This window comes from Poromitra crassiceps (assembly GCF_964638095.1).
Source record: "Poromitra crassiceps genome assembly, chromosome: 6".
In the NCBI taxonomy this organism is placed as follows: Eukaryota; Metazoa; Chordata; class Actinopteri; order Beryciformes; family Melamphaidae; genus Poromitra; species Poromitra crassiceps.
In genome coordinates this window covers 52272901-52288471 of record NC_139627.1, presented here as the reverse complement: position 1 = coordinate 52288471, position 15571 = coordinate 52272901, and the positions used below count along the sequence as shown (strand labels likewise).

Here is a 15571-nt window from a genome sequence, read left to right as displayed (position 1 = left end):
CTCCTGCACACACTCCTCACCACACCACCCTCACCACTCTCAGAAGCGTCATGCCCATTGAAACTGAGGGGGCAGTTGCCCCCTCAGATTTTTTGAAAAAAAGAAATGAAGGGGGAAGTAAAATTCATGCTGTTAGTTATTATAGGTATAGTTTGCATAGCAAGTTAGTTGGCTATATTTGTACTACCATGCAGCTAAAGTTAGCATTGTAATGTTAGCCAGAGCTGTTATGGCAGTGAGCTGTTTTTACCACTACCACCACTGTCACAGGTAAATCCATTTGATGTCTCCAGGTCAAGATGCAGTTTTTTTAAATAATTTGCATTGTGGATACTGGATATAGTCTTTTTATGTGAATAACATTTTGGGTGAAGCAAGATTGAGCTATTTCAAGAAAAGTGGCAGCAGTGTAGAAGCTAGTGTGGAAGTGACTAAGCTAATAACCATAAAAGCACAATCACCGAAATCTCTAAATAAATATACAGTATTTACCGTAATGAGAAAAGGAGCAAAATATTGATGGTTAAAACTTAATCATGATATCACAACACTCTAATCCCAATGATAATTTAAAATGAGATATTATAAATCTGGCCAACATTTTAGAAATAGCTAAATGGACGATTGATAGATAAATCAATCAATCATGAGTGGATTCAGCACACTTTATCTGGGCAGACTGATTGAATCATTGCAGATCTATTCAGACCTTAGGTCGCCACCAAAACTTTTCTGCTGGGGACCTTTGGTCGCTGCCGAATGTTTATCTCTAAATACATATACAGTATTTACCCTAATGAGAAAAGGAGCAAAATATTGATGGTTAAAACCGAATAATGATATCACAACACTCTAATCCCTCTAAACTCTAATAAAAAAATTATAATTTAAAATGAGATCTTCCTCTAAATCTGGCTTCAAATGGCAAACATTTTAGAAATAGCTAAATGGACTGATTCAATCATGAGTGGATTCAGCACACTTTATCTGGGCAGACTGATTGAATCATTGCAGATCTATTCAGACCTTCGGTTGCCACTGACATTTTTTAGCTGGGGACCTTTGGTCGCCACCGAATGTCGCCCCCTCAGAATTTTGGTTTGCATGACGCCCCTGACCACTCTGGTGACAATAAAAGCTCCACTTGTCCAAGTTGTGCATCACTGCTTTGCTCCTTCACTCCAGAACAACTTCAGCTCATTCAACAATCTGCTTCTCCATCAGCAAAGACCTGCTCCAACTGGTGAGTTGCATGCATATATATATGTATATATATATATGTATATGTATATGTATGTATATATATATATATATATATATATATATATATAGATATAGATAGATATAGATATAGATAGATAGATACATAGATAGATACTGTATATATATATAGGTGTGTGTGTGTGTGTGTGTGTGTGTGTGTGTGTGTGTGTGTGTGTGTGTATGTATATATATATATATATATACATATATGCATACATTATATATGTGTGTGTATTATACACACACATATACAGTATAATACACACACACATGACGTCATGATGTGCAAGAATAATGTGCTGTGCTCTGTGAATGAAATAAAGAGCTACAGTGTAATCAAGTACAGTAAAGTACACGGTCATTTCTGTGCATGAATCAGTCGACAATTTAGTATAGTGTACTTTGTTCTGTGATATATATATATATATATATATATATATATATATATGTATGTATGTATGTATGTATCTATGTATGTATCATTTATATAGACTGAACATTTTGTCCACATTTCCCCCCAGAATCATGAGTAAGTCCTCCATCAGCACCGACCAGGAACTTCGTAAGGGGGATTATATCCTCAGCAACAACGGGGACTACAAAGCCATCTTTCAGGTGTGTGTGTGTGTGTGTGGGGCAGGGGGGGGGGGGTAATCTACAGAGCCATCTTCCAGGTGTGTGTGTGGGGGGGGGGGGTCCTGCCTGATCTTATTTCTATCTGCTGGATGACTTTAAAATGTGCATCAATAGGATGACAGTGAGAGTCAGAGACTAAGTTGCATTGCAGCCCTCATGATGTAGCCTAAGAGGCAGGCAGGTTAGGAAAAATGGCATCAAATGCAAATCAGAATTCGGAATTTGCAAACCTGCACCAGTGAGTGAAGTATTGTCACAATTGCAAACTGTCCAGGAGCTAAGTTTGACCAATAGTCAACATTTGGACTTCAATTATTTTGCAGAAAAATGTTAAGATATAGTTCAAACCTGGTAAATTACTAATCAGAAGCAATGGAAGAATCCTCCACTTTGTTGATAAGCAGATCAGAGTAGCTGGAGAACATGACAGTAATGATTAAACTAGTTACTTCAGTTTTAATGCACGACAGACAAAAAACATGCAACGACAACGTTGTTTGTCTCTTATCTCGCACTCTCCCAGCTTTCATACATTATGTGCACCTTTTTTTGTGGGAAAACCATATCACACAAACTATTAATCAAAGTCTTTATACATCTTAAAACATGCTTGGAGGGGATCTTTTACATTAAATTTAATAGTCTTCAAATTATATTAATATGACCAGCTTTGCACAGAAACAGCCGGTAGAAATACTTTTGACCTTTATACTTTATTACATTTCAGAACCCATTGTAAACAAGTTGAATCAGTACTTCTACTTTCACAGTAACTGTACTTCTACTGAAGTAAAGAATGTGTGTACTTTTCCCATCTCTGCCACCCACAGACCGACGGCAACTTTGTCGTCTACAAGCGCTGCACAAGCACTCCCACCTGGTCGTCACAGACAAATAGAAACTGTCCAGACCAGTTCCGAATCGTTCTTCAGCAAGATAACAACCTGGTTATGTACACCAAAGAGAAGCAGGTGGTTTGGGAAAGTAAGACCGGCTCTAACGACCAGTCCAACCAGATGCGACTGACCATGACTGACACCGGTGAGCTGAGACTGGACAGGAATGGGGAAAAGATTTGGAGCAAACCTGATGAGTCAGTTTAAAAGTCATCAGTCATGAAGTCATGACTGATGTCATGACTTCATGACATCAGTCATGAAGTCATGACTGATGTCATGATACGTGTCACCATGAATCAGAGGCAAGAATAATGTGTTGTGCTCTGTGAATGAAATAAAGAGCTACAGTTTAATCAAGTACTGTAAAGTACATGCTCATTTCTGTGTATGAATCAGTCGACAATTTAGAATATTGTACTTTGTTCTGTGATAACAAACTAATAAAACTCTCGTAACGGACAAGCCCGTCTTTTATTGTCACACGAACACCACAACACATGCATGCGGCCACAACACACTCATGCTGACGGTGGCCGGTGAAAAGTGTCCTCTGCATTTAACCCATCCAGGCATGTCCTTTCCTCCGAGGGGCAGGCCAGGAGCAGTGGTCGCTTTCTCGTACAGCGCCCGGGGACCAACTTCGGATGTTGTCGTCACTGGTCGGATGACGATGACGATCTGATCTTCTGCATGTTTTTAGTGGGGGGGGGGTTATATACGGAGGAACCCCCTGGGGGGTACGGGGAGAACATGCAAACTCCACACAGAGAGAAAGGCCCTTACGACGAGATAACCCACCTGGGCAGTAGGCACTGAAGATATGGGGGGGGAACACAACCACATCGCCCACAGTCCCAGGCGAGAATCGAACAGATAGATATAACAAATGCAACAATAAATGTCAATATAATATTGCAATTAACAATTGAATGAAAGGGGGAGATGCTGCATAGCACAGTCATAGCACTGAATAGAAATACCCTCAAAACATTTTAAAATGTAACTATCGCTGAAAAGCTTACTGTAAGTCATAGCACTAAATATAAATATCCTCAAAACATTTTAAAATGTAACTATCACTGAAAAGCTTAGGCTACTGTAAGTCATAGCACTAAATATAAATACCCTCAAAACACTTTAAAATGTAACTGTATCACTGAAAAGCTTACTGTAAGTCATAGCACTAAATATAAATACCCTCAAAACATTTTAAAATGTAACTATCACTGAAAAGCTTACTGTAAGTCATAGCACTAAATATAAATGCCCTCAAAACATTTTAAAATGTAACTATCACTGAAAAGCTTAGGCTACTGTAAGTCATAGCACTAAATATAAATACCCTCAAAACACTTTAAAATGTAACTGTATCACTGAAAAGCTTACTGTAAGTCATAGCACTAAATATAAATGCCCTCAAAACATTTTAAAATGTAACTATCACTGAAAAGCTTACTGTAGGTCATAGCACTAAATATAAATACCCTCAAAACATTCTGTTCCCATTCCCAACAGTTATAGTTGAGTCATTTCGGTCATTTTTCAGTGTTGCAATGCCCTCGTGCGATTGGATAAAGGCTAATGGAGGCCCTAGAGGACGGAGACAGTGGGAAATGTAACTGTGCGATGTTTATTAACCTGTGTAGGTGGCAAAGTAATGAGGTGAGAGAGTGTGAACTGAGTGCATATAGCATGTGTGGCTTGTGGCCATAACCAGCCTGTAATTGTTCCTATAGGAGTTTTACATTAGAGGCACCATTCACTTTGCACAATCATTCGTGATTGATTGGTGGCATGTTGGTTAGAGAGAGAACTCCATAACCAGACGGATCAAAGTCAGAAAAATACATGAAGAAACAAATGTTTCATTACACTATGTGTAGTACGGCAAGTGAGTATTCTGAATTCTTAAAATGAAGTTTGCTGGGCATCCTTAGGCCATGTTCAGACTAGGAGGCCAAATCTGATAGGGTTAGGGTTAGGGTTAGTGACCTATTAATGACTTTATCCAGATTGGTTTTATGAGTCTGGACGCTCCAAGTCTGATTTGTGTCACTTGTCCCAAACCACATATGGAGGTAGTTTCCAATCTGCTTCAAATGTGCTTTCGACTGATGTGACTTCAGTGCGGACGCGCAGATCCACCAAATCGGATTTGAACGTCACTCACAACTCGTCATCAAAGGCTTCTGTGCAGGAAAACCACATCACCAACGTACTGTACGTATTTACTGACGCCCACGTCGTTACCATAGCAACCCATGCAGATAGGCTCTTTAGGTCTGGACACACAGATCCGACTTGAGAATCAGATTTGTGGCAGTGCGGACACACTCCCAAATCAGATTTGGGGAACCAATCAAGATAATGATGATTAATGACTTTAGCAGCAAATCGGATTTGCCTGTAATGTGAACACGGCCTGAGTGATCCAAGGTGCGTATCATGTAAAACACGATTTCCTGGGTTCAACTCATGCTGCAGGATTGGTCATATATGGTTACTGTACCTCTGCATTCATGTAGCCTGCACGTTTTCTGCTTGTGTCTGCCCTTCCTCTAACCTCAGTACCTGATGGATTAAAGGTAGCACAACCTGTCAGACAATGTTTGAGATCAAAACAACATAGCAAAAGCCTTAAGGGGATCTATATGATTATGACGGGATTATGACTAGAAAATCAAATAAATGTTGCCATGGTTACCTCTGGATTTGATCTGGAGTCGGTCACAGCAGCTGCATGGTCCCTGGGAAATAAAGATAATTAAATTGTATGTATGTCTGCGGTACAGACTTACAGACATACAGTACATGTACGTCTGTAAGTCTGTACTGTATGTCTGCAGTACAGACTTACAGACATACAGTACATGTACGTCTGCATGCAACTCAAGCTTTGTTTGTTGGCCATAATACTTCTCATAATATAGTGAATGAAGCATGTATTTTGCCACAATTTTTCCCTAGTTTGCCACAGTTTCTGTTTGCACGTTTCAATACCCGAAGAACCGGAACTCAACTGGCCCGGCCGCACCCCTTTATGCAGATTTTACCAAGCGTGCGCGCTATAATTAGGAGAGCTATTTTTCCTCGGATTTTCCTCGACTAAACTTTGATGCAAATTGAAATGGAAAATCTGTCTGGAGAGATTCTAACCTATATGAACATATACGTCATGATCAATTTTCATTGTAAAGCTTTTGGTTTAACTTAAGCATCTAAATGGATGTGTACGAGACTGGCAAAGTGATAAATGGGCAAACAAAATGTCATAGCATCCTTTTACAGCTATCCCATGGCTTTGATCAGTGTTGTTTATTCACCATGAAAACACGATCAAAGGTTTTATTTCTTTATTTCAAAACATTTTATTTCATCATCCCCATCAGCTTTCATTTCAACATTATAGTTTGATCTGTAGCAACTTACTGTATGAACTCCATCTAATGCCCCAAATTCAAAACCCAGAGCACACTGTCACATTTCAAACAGGTGTCAAAATGCCTCTCAGCACCAACCCTGGTTTGGCAGCCAGCCAGCCAGTCACGCTGGCAAGATTGACGATGATCACTTTTGAAATGAGATTTGTATGACACCTGTTGCTCTGTTTGTTTGTTTGTTTGTGTGTGTGTGTGTGTGTGTGTGTGTGTGTGTGTGTGTGTGTGTGTGTGTGTGTGTGTGTGTGTGAGATTTGTGACAAGAACTACGCAGCACAAAAATGATGCATCACATGGGACTTGATGCTGTTTTGAGAGCGTTCCTGCAGTAGATAAGACTTCATTCACTGTTTTGAACATTGGTATAAAATAAATGAATGACTACATTCTGGCTCAGCGGTAGAGCTGTCGCCTCACAGCTAGAAGGTCCTGGGTTTGATTCCTGCCTGGGGCGCTGAGGGTGTCCCCCCCCCCCCCCCATCCCCCCCATAACCTCAAGTGCCTACTGCCTACTACAGCTGGGCCATCTCGTCGAAAGGGCCTTTCTGTGTGGAGTTTGCATCTTCTCCCCGTGCTCCTCCACACAACATCGGTATGGACTCCCACTGAAAACATGCCGAAGTTGGTCCCCGGGCGCTGTACACAAGAAAGCTGCCCACTGGAGGAAGGACAAGCCTGGATGGGATAAATGCAGAGACTATATTTCACTGGCCACCGTCAGCATGAGTGTGCGTGTGTGTGTGTGTGTGTGTGTGTGTGTGTGTGTGGCCGCATGCATGTGTTGGGTTGTCGTGTGACAAATAAAGACGGGTTTGTCCGTCTAGTCTAGTTCTTCATGACCGACTGTTGAACTGACACAAATATCAGCCCAGGCACCAGAATAAGTCTGCATTGTACATTTCTGGAATCCAATATGAACATTTCTGAACCAAAATATGTTGCATATCACTCTAGTGTGTGTGTGTGTGTGGGTGCGTGCGTGCGTGTGTGTGTGTGTGTGTGTGTGTGTGTGTGTGTATATAAGTTGCTATAATAATATTATTATTATTATTATTATAGCGGGGGGTCCTATCTGGAGGAACCCCCATGTGAGCACATGCAAACTCGCACAGAAAGGCCCTTTTGACGAGCCCACCTGGACAGTAGGCACTGAGGAGATGGGGACGAGGACACACCCTCAGCACCCACAGCATCTCAGGTGGGAATCGAACCCTGGAGCTTCTTGCTGTAAGGCGACATCGCTACCACTGAGCCACCGTGCCCCCCGATATGTGAGGATGCATAGACTAGTCGATGTGTCAACGTTACAGCGTCGTCACGTGGTTTGAGGCAAGGCAGCCTGCCAGAGCTGTATCAACTTTTGTCCTTTTCTCTTTTCTTTTATAGTTTTATTGTTAAAGAGATGCTAAACACCGCAAAATCAGAAGTCTCAGCTCTAACGTTTGTCATTTTATTCGTTAAAACACAAACAAACAAAAGAACATTTTGATTGGGCTGGATCTAGACTTTAGAATCTGCTCACTCCACATTTTTGATAGGATTCACTCTGGTGGAGAGGGCATAGTGCAGAGCGAATGAGAGAGCTCTCTGGTGGAGAGGTCATAGCGCAGAGCGAATGAGAGAGCTCTCTGGTGGAGAGGTCATAGTGCAGAGCGAATGAGAGAGCTCACTGGTGGAGAGGGCATAGTGCAGAACGAATGAGAGAGCTCTCTGGTGGAGAGGGTCTAGTGCAGAACGAATGAGAGAGCTCACTGGTGGAGAGGGCATAGTGCAGAGCGAATGAGAGAGCTCTCTGGTGGAGAGGTCATAGTGCAGAGCGAATGAGAGAGCTCTCTGGTGGAGAGGGCCTAGTGCAGAGCGAATGAGAGAGCTCTCTGGTGGAGAGGTCATAGTGCAGAGCGAATGAGAGAGCTCTCTGGTGGAGAGGGCCTAGTGCAGAGCGAATGAGAGAGCTCTGTAGGGTTCATGCTGCCACATGGCAATATGAGGAATAGGCAGACTGGTATCCTTGTCATGCTCTGCTATGATTCCCATGTGCATTCCATAATGAACCTGGAATATGAAAAACCAACAGATGTTATTGTGAGTCACACTGCCAGTATTAGGCAGAGAGACCTGCTGCCTGAACAGTGCCATGCTGTCTACAATGTGTTTCTGTGGGTGTGAGAGAGAGAGACAGACAGACAGAGAGAGGGAGCCTAGTGGTTTCAATGTGTCATGGCATGTGTTGGGGTGGGGGTGGGGGTGGGGCTGTCTGGATGTGTGTTTCTTGTACGACTGTGTGGGTGGGCTGATGCATGTGCAAGTGTGAGCCAACGCAACCTGTGCCGTATGGCGTTTTTATTTACCTTTCCCCCACCGCAACGTGTGTGTGTGTGTGAGAGAGAGAGAGAGAGAGAGAGAAAGAGAGAGACGGATAATCTAGTTGGTCCCTTTTGGCTATCTAATTGATTAGGTATTGTTGCTTGGCCATCATTCCAGACTTGAGGCATCATCCGTTTGAGGCAGTGCTGACAGCTTGTTATCCCATCACACAGCTCACTTCTTATTTATCAATGAGCAATCTGGCTTTAATCCTCATACCTCCCAGAACTATCAGCAGCCCGCCGTGCTTTCACAAAGTCATATGATGACATTATGGCAGTAAACAACATTCTGCAGCAGACGATCCATACAAGATGTTTTTGAGAGGGAACACTGTGGTCTTCAAGAGCCAGTCAAAGTCAAAGAATTGTTGGGAGATAGTTTGCTAACCCTACTTTTCCTGGATGCTATCAAACTCACATTGCTATATCTTTTTCACCAAATTATGTATTTTCATTATTGAGTAGTATCATCATCATATAAGTGGGCTCTGTCTGTCTGTCTGTCTGTCTGCGATTTTGGTCCCACATTGTGAGATTTGTGATGATTTTGGTCAGTAATGATGTCACAATGTCTATGACATCATCAGTGATGTCACTCGAGCACTCGATGATGTCATTAGTGATGGTCACTCGATCAATTGTGATGTCACAATGTCTCTCGAGCGATTGTGATGTCATCATGCCTATGACTGACATCATAGCCGTTTTCACACATGCGTACAGGAACATTGCCTGTAAATCAATATCGGCCATTTCCCGGAATTTCCCTTCACACCTGAGGGCTCACCTGTGTGAATATAGCAGCGAAATTGCCTGTATTTGACGGGGGGGGGGCACTGCAGAGCGGGTGGGGAGTGACGTGTGCACTTGGATGGGGAATCCTCCTTATTTTGGGGGTCGGCAAAACTCCGATGGTGAAATAAGTTTGCTTGTCACACAATAAATCACACTCGTTTGACTTAAGAGGGCATGTATGTTGTATCCTTCACATTCGCTAACCAGTCTTTGAACTGAAATCTTTGAAGAAGTAGGGATCCCTGTCGGAGAGAAATAGCCTGGCTGGTTCGATGTTTATCCGTTCACCTGCGTCGCGTTGAAGCACTTTTTACAGACTGGCTTCGTTTGATGTGTCCAGGGGGCTTGCCTTCGCTGTCAGCAACGTAAGCAAAATACTTCCACATTTCACTTTCGTGCATTTGCTTTCTCAACAAGCGTTGGGCGGCTTGCAAGACTCAAGCCGCTGCCATTTTCGCTGTCTGTGTCCCTGTCGGGCTGGACTGAAGGACTCTGGCCAGAGTGCGAGCAGAGGGGGGGGGGGGGGGGGGGGGGGGGCACGCCCACACATGAAGCAGCCATACCGCTCTTCTGACAACCTAGGAACTGGTGAAATGTCCGCGATGACGGGGTCGCGCTTATACCGGAAAACAGCTTAGACCGCTTTCCGGTCATTTACCGGTAAAAAGCGCATGTGTGAAAACGGCTCATCAGTAATGCGAAGTTGAGCAATTGTGCACTGAGTGACGTCACTCGAGTACTCCATGATGTGATCAGTGCAGGTCACTCGAGCAATTGTGATGTCATCAGTGAGTGATGTCATCAGCGAAGTTGAGCAATTGTGTGCTGCGCCAATAGATGCCAATAGAGCTGAGCTGTGGGTGAGGCCGTGCAGTGGCCGAGCTGCATTGGCGTGAACGCCATGTAAAACGCCAATCCGAAACTGGACTTAAAACCGAAGATAATAGAGAGCCGCAGGAATGAGTCCGGAAAACATCGATGCTAACACTCCCGGTTCTTCACTGTTTTCGCCTATGGGATTTTTGAATGGGTTTTTGGCGCAATGCTTCAAATGAGGTCTGTGGTTAACGCAAGCTTATTCAAACGCGAACCAGTGTTCAGCAGGATAATCTTCACACATGAGGACCACTTTTATGAGTTTTTAAGCTTTTACGTGCTGTTAAAAGGGCGGTTATAGCTGGCAAACGGCTAAATGAGACTACACTGTTGAGTCGACGGGGATATTATACGTCAATAATTATAATTATATATAATAATTAAACGTCATCACTTCAAAGGACGAACACGGAAATTAACTTTCCCTCACCTGGTTCAGCCCGGGGTAATCAGTGCACAGCAGCGCACACATCAACAACACTCCAGGTTGAGTGACGTGACGTGGAAGCCTATGCGATTCTGGATTAGCTTAGCACAAGCTTTTTACTTCTAGGGCTCGCATTTACGCTTCAAAACTCATGAAAGTGGTCCTCATGTGTGAAGATTATCCCGATGAACACTGGTTCGCGTTTGATTAAGCTCGCGTTGCCCAGAGACCTTATTTGAAGCATCGCGCCAAAAACCCATTCAAAAATCCCATAGGCAGAAACAGTGAAGAACCATGAAGTCCGGGACTTCCGCGTTTCCGACTACAAAAATACGTCATCCCTGCGGCTCTCTATAATGGCCCAATAATGAACTACTGACTCTGTGTAAGTGTGAAGTGAACCCTGTAGATATTGGACAGTGTACATGTGTACGCTTGTGGCCGTCTCGTCAGCTTGCCTCGGCACGCATTGTGGAGCATTGCAGACAGCAGAACGGGCCGAGCTGGTGCCGATCCTGGAAAGCTATACACGTCACGGAGGAGCGCTTTGCTGCTTGTGCTGCTGGCCCAGTGGATCAAGCAGTGCCGAGGTGAGACGACCAGAGTCACCACCGCCTGTGGCTAACAAGCACGCGCTGGACTGTGCCTGCCCTCACTCACACTGCAACGTCATGGCTATGTGTGCTCACATTCGCTCAAATAAACATTGTTCTTAATTGTCCAGCTAATGAGCTCGTGGAGACCTACAGACATTTATTTATTAGCTCAGGAGGTAGAGCTGTCGCCTGGGAATCGGAAGGTCCCCGGTTCGAGGCTGGCTCCTCCCGGTAGTGTCGACGTGTCCTTGAGCAAGACACTGAACCCCTAGTATGGCTGGCCAGCCTCCCGTCCCTTTCTTCCGTGAGAGGAGTCTGGCAGCGCTGACTTCCACCATTGTGGAATTGCGATGGGCGGCGGTGGTGTGTGAATGTGAGTGTGAATGGGTGAATGTGAGGTATTCATGTAAAAGCACTTTGGGTAGTCGATAGACTACCGTAAATTCCGGACTATAAGCCGCGGCTTTTTTCCCGTTTTTTGGCCCCTGCGGCTTATATAACGGTGCGTCTTATCTATGGATTTTTTCAGAAAAAAAAAAAAAAAAAAAAAAAAAATCTCTCTTTTTTAGCACTCTTTCTAACTATAAATCCACTTCTGTTTTAATTTCCTCTCTTGCCCTCTTTTCACCACACCGCGGACACTGTGTGCACTGTAAAAATAAACAACGGTGGTGTTGTGTTATGTTGTTTTGTTGAAATGTTACGGTAATACGGTAAATGGGAGCTTCCTCAAACAGCCATCTCTTTCCCGACAATCCCTTCTGTGCGTGACCACTTACATATGGTAATTACGGTAAGCAAACGGCCACAAGCCCATCAACTCCCTCCCCCGACTACCAGGAGAAAATCACAAACTTCGGCGAATTCACACAAAGGAAGATCAAGGAATATTCCATCGAACCGGAGCAGATCATAAATATGGATGAAGTGCCTTTGACGTTCGACCTGCCACTCACTCGGACTGTTAACAAGAAGCGCCCTGGAGGATTCTTTCACCAAAAAAAAGCTTTGCTCGTTCTCGACAGCATGAGAACGAGCAGTAGATGATCATGAGGTGGTTTTTCAGACGTGTCGATATAGCAGTTTATCGCAAAAGTGTAATGGAAACACATTTTTCGCATTTGCACGTCATGTGACCCATATTATCCCTTGGAAAAGGAACTGCGGTGAAGCCAGCCTACTCACGCTGTTGCCTCGTCAAGCCAGCCGCTCCTACATTTCAAGGGCGCCCTTATTGCAGACCTTACGGTAAATACACCGCGCGTTGACCAACTTCAGGGTTTCAAAATAAAATGTCAGGTTTTTGAAAGGCAATAACAGAGATGTGTCGAATTGTCGATGATTTTACCAGCCAGCCAGTGTATTCTACACTGATTTTGAGTCATTAGGTCACATGACCTGGAAGGTATTCAGCCGTAAATGCTTATTTTTCGATAAAGAAAATAATATGAAATATATGGAGTATTAAACTCCAATAAAAATAGGTGTGTCCTAACCAGGCTGTGCAGTAATGCCATTCTACATTGATTTCGAGTCATTAGGTCATATGACCTGGGAGTTATTGAGCCGAAAAGCCACATTTTTCCATAAAAAAATGAATTATGAAATTTGGGGAGTATTAAACTCCAATAAAAAAAGGTGTGTCCTAACCAGGCAGTGTAGTAATGTCATTCTACATTGACTTTGAGTCATTAGCTCATATGACCTGGGAGTTATTGAGCCGAAAAGCCACATTTTTCAGAAAATGCATGTTTCCATAAAGAAATTAGTCATGAAATATGGGGAGTATTACACTCCAATAAAAAAAGGTGTGTCCTAACCAGGCAGTCTAGTAATATGATTCTACATTGATTTTGAGTCATTCGGTCACATGACCTGGGAGTTATTGAGCCGAAAAGGCAAATTTTTCAGAAAATGCATGCTTCCATAAAGAAATTAATCATGAAATATGGGGAGTATTAAACTCCAATAAAAAAAGGTGTGTCCTAACCAGGCAGTCTAGTAATATGATTCTACATTGATTTTGAGTCATTCGGTCATATGACCTGGGAGTTATTGAGCCGAAAAGCCACATTTTTCCATAAAAAAATGAATTATGAAATTTGGGGAGTATTAAACTCCAATAAAAAAAGGTGTGTCCTAACCAGGCAGTGTAGTAATGTCATTCTACATTGACTTTGAGTCATTAGCTCATATGACCTGGGAGTTATTGAGCCGAAAAGCCACATTTTTCAGAAAATGCATGTTTCCATAAAGAAATTAGTCATGAAATATGGGGAGTATTACACTCCAATAAAAAAAGGTGTGTCCTAACCAGGCAGTCTAGTAATATGATTCTACATTGATTTTGAGTAATTCGGTCACATGACCTGGGAGTTATTGAGCCGAAAAGGCGAATTTTTCAGAAAATGCATGTTTCCATAAAGAAATTAATCATGAAATATGGGGAGTATTAAACTCCAATAAAAAAAGGTGTGTCCTAACCAGGCAGTCTAGTAATATGATTCTACATTGATTTTGAGTCATTCAGTCATATGACCTGGGAGTTATTGAGCCGAAAAGCCACATTTTTCCATAAAAAAATGAATTATGAAATTTGGGAAGTATTAAACTCCAATAAAAGAAGGTGTGTCCTAACCAGGCAGTGTAGTAATGTCATTCTACATTGACTTTGAGTCATTAGCTCATATGACCTGGGAGTTATTGACCCGAAAAGCCACATTTTTCAGAAAATGCATGTTTCCATAAAGAAATTAATCATGAAATATGGGGAGTATTACACTCCAATAAAAAAAGGTGTGTCCTAACCAGGCAGTCTAGTAATATGATTCTACATTGATTTTGAGTCATTCGGTCATATGACCTGGGAGTTATTGAGCCGAAAAGCCACATTTTTCCATAAAAAAATGAATTATGAAATTTGGGGAGTATTAAACTCCAATAAAAGAAGGTGTGTCCTAACCAGGCAGTGTAGTAATGTCATTCTACATTGACTTTGAGTCATTAGGTCATATGACCTGGGAGTTATTGAGCCGAAAAGCCACATTTTTCCATAAAAAAATGAATTATGAAATTTGGGGAGTATTAAACTCCAATAAAAGAAGGTGTGTCCTAACCAGGCAGTGTAGTAATGTCATTCTACATTGACTTTGAGTCATTAGCTCATATGACCTGGGAGTTATTGAGCCGAAAAGCCACATTTTTCCATAAAAAAATGAATTATGAAATTTGGGGAGTATTAAACTCCAATAAAAAAAGGTGTGTCCTAACCAGGCAGTGTAGTAATGTCATTCTACATTGACTTTGAGTCATTAGCTCATATGACCTGGGAGTTATTGAGCCGAAAAGCCACATTTTTCAGAAAATGCATGTTTCCATAAAGAAATTAGTCATGAAATATGGGGAGTATTACACTCCAATAAAAAAAGGTGTGTCCTAACCAGGCAGTCTAGTAATATGATTCTACATTGATTTTGAGTCATTCGGTCACATGACCTGGGAGTTATTGAGCCGAAAAGGCGAATTTTTCAGAAAATGCATGTTTCCATAAAGAAATTATTCATGAAATATGGGGAGTATTAAACTCCAATAAAAAAAGGTGTGTCCTAACCAGGCAGTCTAGTAATATGATTCTACATTGATTTTGAGTCATTCAGTCATATGACCTGGGAGTTATTGAGCCGAAAAGCCACATTTTTCCATAAAAAAATGAATTATGAAATTTGGGAAGTATTAAACTCCAATAAAAGAAGGTGTGTCCTAACCAGGCAGTGTAGTAATGTCATTCTACATTGACTTTGAGTCATTAGCTCATATGACCTGGGAGTTATTGAGCCGAAAAGCCACATTTTTCCATAAAAAAATGAATTATGAAATTTGGGGAGTATTAAACTCCAATAAAAGAAGGTGTGTCCTAACCAGGCAGTGTAGTAATGTCATTCTACATTGACTTTGAGTCATTAGCTCATATGACCTGGGAGTTATTGAGCCGAAAAGCCACATTTTTCAGAAAATGCATGTTTCCATAAAGAAATTAATCATGAAATATGGGGAGTATTAAACTCCAATAAAAAAAGGTGTGTCCTAACCAGGCAGTCTAGTAATATGATTCTACATTGATTTTGAGTCATTCAGTCATATGACCTGGGAGTTATTGAGCCGAAAAGCCACATTTTTCCATAAAAAAATGAATTATGAAATTTGGGAAGTATTAAACTCCAATAAAAGAAGGTGTGTCCTAACCAGGCAGTGTAGTAATGTCATTCTACATTGACTT

The 15571-nt window shown here is 42.1% G+C and overlaps 1 protein-coding gene across 1 annotated transcript; it reads left to right on the top strand.

Moving 5' to 3' along the window:
- The first annotated feature begins 1131 nt into the window (after window positions 1-1131).
- LOC310779090 (B-type lectin plumieribetin-like) lies at window positions 1132-3251 on the top strand. Its single transcript, XM_083639589.1, has 3 exons — window positions 1132-1243; window positions 1785-1878; window positions 2730-3251. Exons 2-3 carry the CDS (start codon window positions 1789-1791, stop codon window positions 3000-3002), a joined length of 363 nt encoding a protein of 120 aa, XP_083495715.1. The 5' UTR covers window positions 1132-1243; window positions 1785-1788; the 3' UTR covers window positions 3003-3251.
- The last annotated feature ends 12320 nt before the right edge of the window (window positions 3252-15571 follow it).

Bases quoted from the DNA above. Each gene is read 5' to 3' on its own strand.
- LOC310779090 (XM_083639589.1), top strand. From the start codon at position 1,789: ATGAGTAAGTCCTCCATCAGCACCGACCAGGAACTTCGTAAGGGGGAT. The intron at 1,879-2,729 runs GTGTGTGTGTGT...TGCCACCCACAG, and splicing joins ACTACAAAGCCATCTTTCAG to ACCGACGGCAACTTTGTCGT.